General features: G+C 37.9%; 1 protein-coding gene across 1 annotated transcript; it reads left to right on the top strand.

Moving 5' to 3' along the window:
* Positions 2052-2978, top strand: LOC100515529 (putative olfactory receptor 2W6). The gene has a single exon (XM_003123561.1). It carries the CDS (start codon positions 2052-2054, stop codon positions 2976-2978), a length of 927 nt encoding a protein of 308 aa, XP_003123609.1.

Genomic DNA, 10631 nt, shown 5'->3' with positions numbered 1-10631 from the left:
TGGGTGAGAGTTGTTCTTCACAACCAACACCAGCAAAGTTTGTGTGGGAAACTCTTCTTTTAGAGTATTCAGTTGACCTTGCAAAGTCTTTGGTATTTAGCTGGCTACTTGTGATCATTCCCTGCCTCTTTCATCTCTTCGTGGGGCTTTGTTGAAGTTCCTGTTCCTGGAACAATGAATAGGAACTTAGAGAATTTCTTCCTACAGTTCCAGCTGGAAAGAGTTCATTACTTCTTCACTGTCAAGCTTGACAGGTGGTGAAAGCAGCCTCATGGAGACAACCATCCTTCAAAATGTTTCCGTACTCTTGTTCTCACTGCTTCCTTTTGTGTGTTGCCATGATGCTATTTGCTATGACCACAGCTCATATGAACCCAGGTGAACACTGCTGCTATACTGTAAGTCAGAGCCCCATCAAAGCCCTTGGCACAGACTATAGAAACTATGTGAAACTGTAAATGTTCAGGGCATATGCCTGATGTCATGATTTACATAAACATGTGAGGTCTGGGTGGATATGTAGAGAGGATGTAGCCTTCTCTCTAGCCTGCAAAGGAAAAGCCAAAATATATTTGGATAAACTAGATTTTAGGCCATATGTTTGCAGACTTGCCTTTTACAGAGGCAGAATTCAGTCTATTTCAATTCTTATGGTCAAAAAGTATTGTGGTAATTAAAAAATTTTTAAATTGTATTTATTTTAATTTAATTTTTATCTTCTATTGGAGTGTCGTTGATTTACAATGTTGTGTTAATTTCAGGTGTACAACAAAGTTATTCAGTTATACACATACATATATCCATTCCTTTTCAGACTTTTTCCCCATGTAAGTTATTATAGAATATTGAGTAGAGTTCCCTGTGCCATACAGTATGTCCTTGTTTATTATCTATTTCATATATAGTAGTGCATATATGTTAGACTCCTAATTTATCCCTTGACCAAAATTTCCCCTTTGGTAACCATAAATTTATTTATTTATTTATTTATTTTTTTGGTCTTTTTGCTATTTCTTGGGCCGCTCCCGCGGCATATGGAGGTTCCCAGGCTAGAGGTCCAATCGGAGCCGTGGCCACCGGCCTACACCAGAGCCACAGCAATGCAGGATCCGAGCCGCGTCTGCAACCTACACCACAGCTCACGGCAACACCAGATCGTTAACCCACTGAGCAAGGGCAAGGGCCGAACCCGCAACCTCATGGTTCCTAGTCGGATTCGTTAACCACTGCGCCATGACGGGAACTCCATAAATTTATTTTTGAATATGGTGAATCTGTTTCTATTTTATAAGTAAATTCATTTATATCTTTTTTTTAGATTCCACACATAAGTGATATGTTATTTGTCTTTGTCTGGTTGACTTAATTTAGTATGATAATCTCTAGGTCCATCCATGTTGCTGCAAATGGCATTATTTCATTCTTTTTATGGCTGAGTAATATTGCGTTGTATATAAAGGTGCTATATTTAGTGTCAATAAAATTACATGTTATTAAGGAGTTGCCTGACATGTACATTTATGGATTCCCTGAACACTGTCTATGAATTTGACTCTTTTGGTATTTGAATGCACTAATTCCTCCTCTTGAAACATATTTTGCTCAATATGCCATATGTGATATTCCACTTATTTGAAAAACCAACCAAAAACAAACAAGCAACCACCTCTTGGTGCAGCAATCTTCCATAGTACAAACTCTTCTACAGGGCCTTCCCTGATCTGTTGGAAATAATTTGCAAAACACACAGCTTTTTAACAAATTTTATTTGAGAGAACTTATACTTTTTCTTTTCTTTGTCATGATTTACCTACAGTGTTCACCAAGAACAACTTTGGAGTCAATTCATCCTCTACCCTCCAGGGTCATCATGCACACTGCTTTGCATACAATAGGAATCAATTAATGTATCCTAAAACAGTAATGGAAAGGAAAATGACATTCTGAACTTCACAGACCTATAAATGGAAATTGGAGAGTACTGGTTACTGTCTTCATTTGCCCTCCAATCTAATTATTTTTCTGTGTATCCATAACAGCTGGTGAAGATTATGGAAAGGGACAATGACAGCTATCAACAGGCATTCATCCTGGTAGGCTTTTCTGATCGGCCTGAATTGGAGATAATTCTCTTTGCTTTTATCTTGGTCTTCTACATCTTGACCCTGGTGGGCAACACTGCCATCATACTCTTGTCCATCGTAGACTCCAGGCTCCACACACCCATGTACTTCTTTCTTGGGAACTTGTCTTTCTTGGACCTGTGTTTCACAACAAGCATTGTTCCTCAGCTTCTATGGAATCTTTGGGGTCCAGAGAAGACCATCACCTACCATGGCTGTGTGGCCCAACTATATATCTACATGGTACTGGGCTCCACTGAGTGTGTTCTCCTGGCTGTCATGTCCTATGACCGCTATGTGGCTGTCTGCCGACCCCTACACTACACTGTGGTCATGCACTCACGTCTCTGCCTGCAGTTGGTGACCATGGCCTGGTGCTGTGGCTTTCTGAATTCATTTGTTATGTGTCCCCAGACAATGCAGCTTTCCCGATGTGGGCACCACAAGGTGGACCACTTTCTGTGTGAGATGCCTGCTCTTATTGCCATGTCCTGTGAAGATACCACGCTGGTAGAAGCATTTGCATTTATCCTGGGGGTTGCTCTTCTCCTGGTGCCTCTTTCCTTGATCCTTATATCATACGGCATGATTGCTGCTGCTGTGCTGAGGATCAAGTCATCAGAAGGGCGCAAGAAAGCTTTCAACACATGCTCTTCTCACCTAACAGTGGTCATCCTCTTCTATGGAACCATCATCTACATGTACCTGCAGCCGGCCAACAGCTACTCCCAAGATCAGGGCAAGTTCCTCACTCTCTTCTACACCATTGTCACTCCCAGTGTCAACCCCCTCATCTATACTCTGAGGAACAAAGATGTGAAAGGGGCAATGAGAAAACTCCTGGGGTGGGAGTAGGTACAGGGAAACCTAAGATAGAGAAAAGCTGTAAAAATATAATTGAAGTTCTGCAGTCATTTTCTTATCTACATCTTAACCATGTGGAAAACTAATATTTAAAGAATGAAGTGAACATGGACAGGCACTGAGCTTTTGAGTTTGACTCTGTTCTCTACTCTCTGGATGTAAAGTGTCTTCCTTCTGTTTAAACGTGTCTGCTTTAGATATCTAATGTACTTGCACTGTATCTAGCTTTGGACTTTATGTACAACTGCAGGGAACCTATGGAGCAAATTCAAATCACACAGTCTGAAGATGATGTCATGAGATGCCAAATAAAAATGAAACAATATACATGGCCTCTTCTTGAAGCTCCGTTATGACTGCAGTGGTTTTTTAGAGAGGGGTGAGTCAACATCACTAAAATGCGCTATGCTGTCCTAGACATAGGTTTGTTCTCCATGACTAAAGGGCATTCTTTGATATGCTTTTTGAAAAGGAAATAAGAGTTTTAATAGAGTCATTTGTACTTTTTCTTCACTTTCTCTTTTAGACAAAGCATTTTCAAGATAGCTGGAGTTAGGAGTCTAAGACTTTGGAGAGAATAGAGCAAGTACAAAATTTTGGGATACAGTGAAAGACTTTGGTCTCCTGATCAGGTTACTTTAATCAGCTGTAAATGTTCCATTTTAAAAAGGCTATATTATATTCAGATTAACTACTACCATCTCAAAAAGATTTTAATGGGCAAAGTTATTGGAATTTACTAAGATAAATATTATTACAATTTGATTTTCTATCAAATTCTTAAGGTACAAATTTCCAAGAACTCCCTAGATTTCTCACATCAAAAACTCCAGGTAGGGTCTCAGGCACCTTTGTTTTTTAACAGTTCTCTATCTTAGATCATTTTCCCAAGGCAATAGGAAAAAAAGCAAAAATAGATCAATGGGATCTAATCAAACTAACAAAGCTCAGCAAAAGAAACCATAAAAAAAGACAAACTAAAGAATGGGAGAAAGTAGTTTCAAACAATGCAACTGACAAGGGCTTAATCTCCAAAATATACAAACAACTAATATAACCCAACAGCAAAAAAAAAAACCCCAAAAAACAACCACCAGCACCTAATTGAAAAGTGGGCAAAAGACCTGAGTAGACATTTCTCCAAATAATATATACAGATGGCCAACAAGCACATGAAAAAATGCTCAACATCAGTAATTGTTAGAGAAATGCAAATCAAAACTGCTATGAGGTACCACCTCACACCTGTAAGAACGACCATCATTAACAAATCTACAAATAACAAATGCTGGAGAGCGTGTGGAGAAAAGGGTACCCTCCTACACTGTTGGTGGGGATGTAAATTGGTACAACCACTATGGAAAACAGCATGGAGGTACCTCAGAAAACTAAATATAGAAGTGCCATATGACCCAGCAATCCCACTCTTGGGGATATGTCCAGACAAAACTTTCTTTTTTATATAACAATTTTTATTTTTTTTTTTAAATTATAGCTTGTTTACAGTGTTCTGTCAATTTTCTACTGTACAGCATGGTGGCCCAGTTACACATGCATGTGCAGATTCTTTTTACTCATATTATCATACTCCATCATAAGTGACTAGATATAGTTCCAAGTGCTACACAGCAGGATCTCATTACTTATCCATTCCATAGGCAAGAGTCTGCATTTATTAACCCCAAGTTCCCAATCCATCCTGCTCCCTCTGCCTCCTCCTTGGCAACCACAAGTCTATTCTTGAAGTCCATAATTTTCTTTTCTGTGGAAGGATTTATTTGTGCCATACATTAGATTACAGATACGTGATATCATATGTATTTGTCTTTCTCTTTCTGACTTACTTCACTTAGTATGAGAGTCTCTAGTTCCAACTATCATGCTGCAAATGGCATTATTTTGTTCTTTTTTATGGCTGATTAGTATTCCAAAACCTTTTAATGAAAAAGATACATGCACCCATATGTTCATTGCAGAACTATTCACAATAGCCAAGACATGGAAAAAACCTAAATATCCATCTACAGATGAATGGATTAATAAGATGTGGTATACATAATCGGATGCAACTCGCCCATAAAAAAGAACAAAATAATGCCATCAGCAGCATGATAGATGGAACTAGAGACTCGCATACTAAGTGAAGTAAGTCAGAAAAAGACAAATACCATATGATATCACTTATGTCTGGAATTTAATATATGGCACAAATGAAACTTTCCACAGAAAAGAAACTCATGCACTTGAAGAATAGACTTGTGCTTGCCAAGTGGGAGGGTGAGGTAGTGGGATGGATTGGGAGTCTTGGGTTAATAGCTGCAAACTATTGCATTTAGAGTGGATAAGCAATGAGATCCTGCTATATAGCACAGGGAAATATATCTAGTCACATATGATGGAATATGCTGGAGGATAATGTGAGGAACAGAATGTGTATATATATATGTGTGTGTGTGACTGGTTCATTTTGCTGTGCAGTAGAAAATTGACAGAACACTCTAAACCAACTATAATGGAAAAAACAAAAATCATTTAAAAAAGTCCTCTGGATCTTACTGATTATAGCAAGATTTGTAAATCATTCTTTTAGAGATAATCTCAGTTCAACTGTTTACATCAGCCAATAATCCTCCTGGAGCACTTTGAATGTATGGCTACCTTAACTGGGTGTAAATTATACTGCAAACCAGGTATAGGAGATGATATTATCCATATCTGGGTTTGGAACAGATTTATCCTCTTTCAAGTTATCTATTGGAGTCTAGCATTTAAAATCTATGGAGTAATACTAGTCACTTACAAGGTTATAATAGAGATTAAATAAGGTCAGCTATAAAAAATATGTGGCAAGTGGTCTCTCAATAATGTTTACTTTTCTCACCATGGACCAAAACCCATTGCTCTCTATTCCTTTTGGAATACATTGAGTTTTGTTATTTAGATCTAGTTTTTACTACAAATTACCTCTAGTATTTTCCCACACAGTGTCTGCAAGGTGAAAAATGCTTTCTTCTAGTTATAAGAAACAGTCTTTGCTTGGTTCTTTTATATTAGATAAATAGGATCTTTAATAAACTCTCAGAGGACTTTGCTGCATACTTTAGCACCCTAATATAAATTTGGGATATGGAGGTGGAGTAAGTGTACTGTTTCTATTGTTAGTGGATAATACAAATTCAGGCTGTTGGGTTTATGGGGAGAGTGTGTTCATAGACTTTGATAGAGGCTAAACCTATGATAACAAAATATCCAGACAGAAATGGAAAAATTATTTCAATATCATTTAATTAGATGTTTCAGAGATATTAAGAATAAAGTAAAATTAATTTGCCTCTCTAATCTTCCTGTATATATAGATAACCACAGGACATATGGAATGCAGATATTTTTTACTTCTTTTGAAAATGATGTGACAAAACACAGGCTAAGACAGTTAGAACTACAAGGTAAGATAGTACCCCCAAATAGTGCTAAGTATCTGTCAAACATTTTCCATTTCCTGTTGAGCTAATCCATTTGAATTTAGGTTCTGTGAAGTTAAAATATGAACTTTCTAGTGTACAAATGCTGCCTTTCTATTTGATAAAAAAGAACATTTAAGTTTTCTTGTTACTCTGAAGAAATCTCCCACGGGGCATCATCTTGGAAATAAAAGACTGAATAAATTTAGTCTCTTGTACCAAATGCCAGTTCTTTTCTGTATTATTATCCTCATTTTTCTGTTTCTGTGGCATGGCAATCACTAACAAAACTGTCATACATATAATGAGTGTATTTCCTGCTGACCTGAACCAAGAGGTTTTGTTCTTTCACCTAAAATATCCTGTAGCTATGATATTTCTGTGATATATTTTCAATGAGTCTAGTCAACAAGTACTTATTAAACACACACACATATACTGGAAAGTCTAAGAAAATAAAATAAATTGACCTGGTTGTAGAATGCCCACTCATTCACACCTCCTTGGATACACTGACACTTAGAGCAGTGACATTTATCCTAGCATTGACACTGCAGCAGTGAACAAATTTTGCTTCCACAAAACCTTGCCATTGTGTGTAGGGTAAGGGTGAATGGGAGTTTCAGGAGATGGAATGGAGAAATCAACCAATTCATCCATAAACTGGACAGTGACCTCAGTACTAAATCTCCTTATGGACTTAGAAACTGACTCAGAGATGCTCCCCCCAAAAATTATAAGTTGGAAAGAAATTGGAGTAAAGTAGTCATACAATAAAATACAATATAATAAAAAGTAAAGCGAGAGAGGAGATGAAACAGTGATAAAAAGATGTGACTAGAGCGTTGAGCTAGATATCTAGAAATTATGGAATTCTGAAAATTTGTAAAAAAAATATTTGAAAGAACATAAAAGAGTAAATGTATATAGAAGAAGATAGTTCATACCGAGACTTTGTTTTCAGTGTACAGGCAGTGTAAGAATGACTATAAATGGTCTTAGATCATGGATACAAAATTTTCATGTGAAAAAGACACTAGTAAGGTAAAATTTTGCTGGAAGAATATTCATCTGTTACCAGTTGTTATAACACATGTTTGGGTTTGATTTATACTGTGCTGTGATTTTTTTCTTATAGCTATCATTTATTTATTTATTTATTTATTTATTTATTTATTTATATTAAAGTATATTTGATTTACAATGTTGTGACCATTTTGTTCTTTCACCTAAATACCATGTAACTATGATATTTCTGTGATACATTTTCAATGACTCTACTCACAAGTACTTATTAAACACACACGTATATACTGGAAATGTACATATATATAGATTTCTTACATTATCTTTCATCACATATTGCCCCAAGAGATTGGATATAGCTCCCTGAGCTATACAGTAGGATCTTATTCTTTATTCATTCTAGAGCCCCAAACTTCCAGTCCATCCCATTCCCTGATGCATCCCTTGACAACCACAAGTCTGTTTTCCATGTCTGTCCTGAGTATGTTTCTATTTTGGAGGTGGGTTCATTTGTGCCATATTTTATATTCCATGTAGAAATGATATATTATGATATTTGTCTTCCTCTTTCTGATTTGCTTCACTTACTATGAGAATCTCTAATTGGAGGCACAGAGTGGTGTAACTCAGCACAGGTCACACAGCTTGGAGCTGGAGCTGAGGGATGGAATTAAGATGGCGGAATAGAAGGACTGGAGCTAACTTCTCTCCTAAAAACAACAAAATTCACAACTAAAGACTGAGCACTCTTCACCCAAATGGACTGGAAGCCTTAAAAAAGATATCCTACTCCAAAAGAAAAAGAGGAGGACACAATAGGTAGGAGGGGTGATTTCAAAATATAAACAACCCCATATATCCTGGGTGGGAAGCCCCACAGACTGGAAACTAACTGGTTCACAGTGACTCACATGCAGGAGTGAGAGTTCTGGGCCCCACATCAAACTCTCTTGTGTGGGGATCTGGCACGGGGAGAAAGAACTCCTGGAGCATCTGGCATTGAAGGCCAGTGGGGCTTGTGTGCAGGATCTCAATAGGACTGGGGGAAATGGAGACCCCATTCTTAAAAGGCACACATGGACTTTCACATGCACTGAGTCCCAGGGCAAAGCAAAGTCTCCATAGGAATCGAGATCAAACCTGACTGCAGTTCTTGGAGGACATCCTGGGAAAACAGGGGTGAATGTGGCTTGCTGTCAGTGAAGGACATAGGAAGCAAAGCTCTCAGGAATATTCAGCAGTGTGCCTTTTTCTGGAGGTGGATATTTTGGGAAAATCTGGCCCCACCCATCAGTCAGCTGCTGAGAAACTCTAGGGCAAACAACAATCCAGGTGGGATCACAGCCCTACCCCTCAGGAAATAGGCTACCTAAAGACCCCTCAGGCACACAGTTGCCTCTAATCCCATCCAGAGACTAATCCCCACCAACCAGAGGGATTAGAATCAGCTCCACCTACCAGTGGACAGGCATCAGCCCCTCCCATCAGGAAGCCTACAGCAAGCCCCCCATACTGACTTCAGCCACAGGGGGGCAGACATCAGAAGTAAGAGAGGCTACAACTCTATTATCTGTAAAAAGATTGCTACACCAAAAACCTATAAAAATGAAAAGACAGAGAACTATAACTCAGATGAGGGAGAAAGGAAAAACCCCAGAAAATCAGCTAAGTGAGTAGGAGATTCTTAGCCTCCAGAAAAAGACTTTAGACTGTGGATGCTGAAGATGATGCAAGACATTGGAAATAAACTGGAGGCAAAGATGGATAACTTATAAGAAACACTGAGCAAAGAGATATAAGATATAAAACTTAAACAAGAAGAGATGCAAAATACAATAACGGAAAGAAAAAATTCGCTAGAAGCAGCCAACAGTAGAATACAGGAGGCAGAAGAACAAATAAGTGAGGCGGAGGACAGATTAGTGGAAATTACGGATGCAGAAGAGAAAATAGAAAAAAGATTGAAAACAAATGAAGAGAGTCTCAGAGAACTCTGGGACAAAGATAAACGCACCAACATCTGTATTATAGGGGTGCCAGAAGGAGAAGAGAGAGAGAAGGGGACAGAAAAAATATTCCAAGAGATAATAGCCAAAAACTCCCCTAACATGGGGAAGGAACCACTCACTCCAATCCAGGAAGCACAACAAGTACCATATAAAATAAATCCAAGGAGGAACACCCCAAGACACATATTAATCAAATTGACCAAAATTAAAGACAAAGAGAAAATCTTGAAAGCAGCTAGGGAAAAGAAACAAGTAACATACAAGGGAACCCCAATAAGATTATCAGCAGATTTTTCAACAGAAACTCTGAAGGCCAAAAGGTAGTGGCATGATATAGTTAACGTGATGGAAGGAAAAAACCTCCAACCAAGATTTCTCTACCCAGCAAGGCTCTCATTCAGATTTGAAGGAGAAATCAAAACCTTCATAGATAAGCAAAAGCTGAGAGAATTCAGCAACGCTAAACCAGCCTTACAACAAATACTAAAGGAACTTCTCTAGGCATAAAAGAACAAGAGAAGAAGGAAAGAAAAAGAGCAACAAAAACAAATCCAAAGCAATTAATATAATGGCAATGAGAACATACATATCAATAATTACCTTAAATGTTAATGGACTCAATGCCCCAACCAAAACACACAGACTGGCTGAATGGATACAAAAACAAGACCCATATATATGCTGTCTTCAAGAGACCCACTTCACTTCTAGGGACACATACAAATTGAAAGTGAGAGGATGGAAGAAAATATTCCATGCAAACGGGAATCAAAAGAAAGCTGGAGTAGCAGCACTTACATCAGACACAATAGACTTTAAAATGAAGACTATTTTAAGGGACAAAGAAGTACATTACATAATGATCAAAGGATCCATCCAAGAAGATGAAATAAAAATTGTAAATATCTATGAACCCAACATAAGATCACCACAATATATAAGGCAACTGCTAACAACCTTAAAAGGAGAAATTGACAGTAACACAATAATTGTGGGGGAATTTAACACCCCACTTACAGCAATGGACAGATCAACCAGACAGAAAATCAATAATAAAACACAGGCCCTGAATGATACATTAAACCAGATGGACTTAATAGATATTTATACGACATTCCAGCCAAAAGCAACAGAATAGACATTCTTAT

Source organism: Sus scrofa, chromosome 2 (assembly GCF_000003025.6).
Source record: "Sus scrofa isolate TJ Tabasco breed Duroc chromosome 2, Sscrofa11.1, whole genome shotgun sequence".
In the NCBI taxonomy this organism is placed as follows: domain Eukaryota; kingdom Metazoa; phylum Chordata; class Mammalia; order Artiodactyla; family Suidae; genus Sus; species Sus scrofa.
This window is presented reverse-complemented; position numbering and strand designations above follow the sequence as displayed.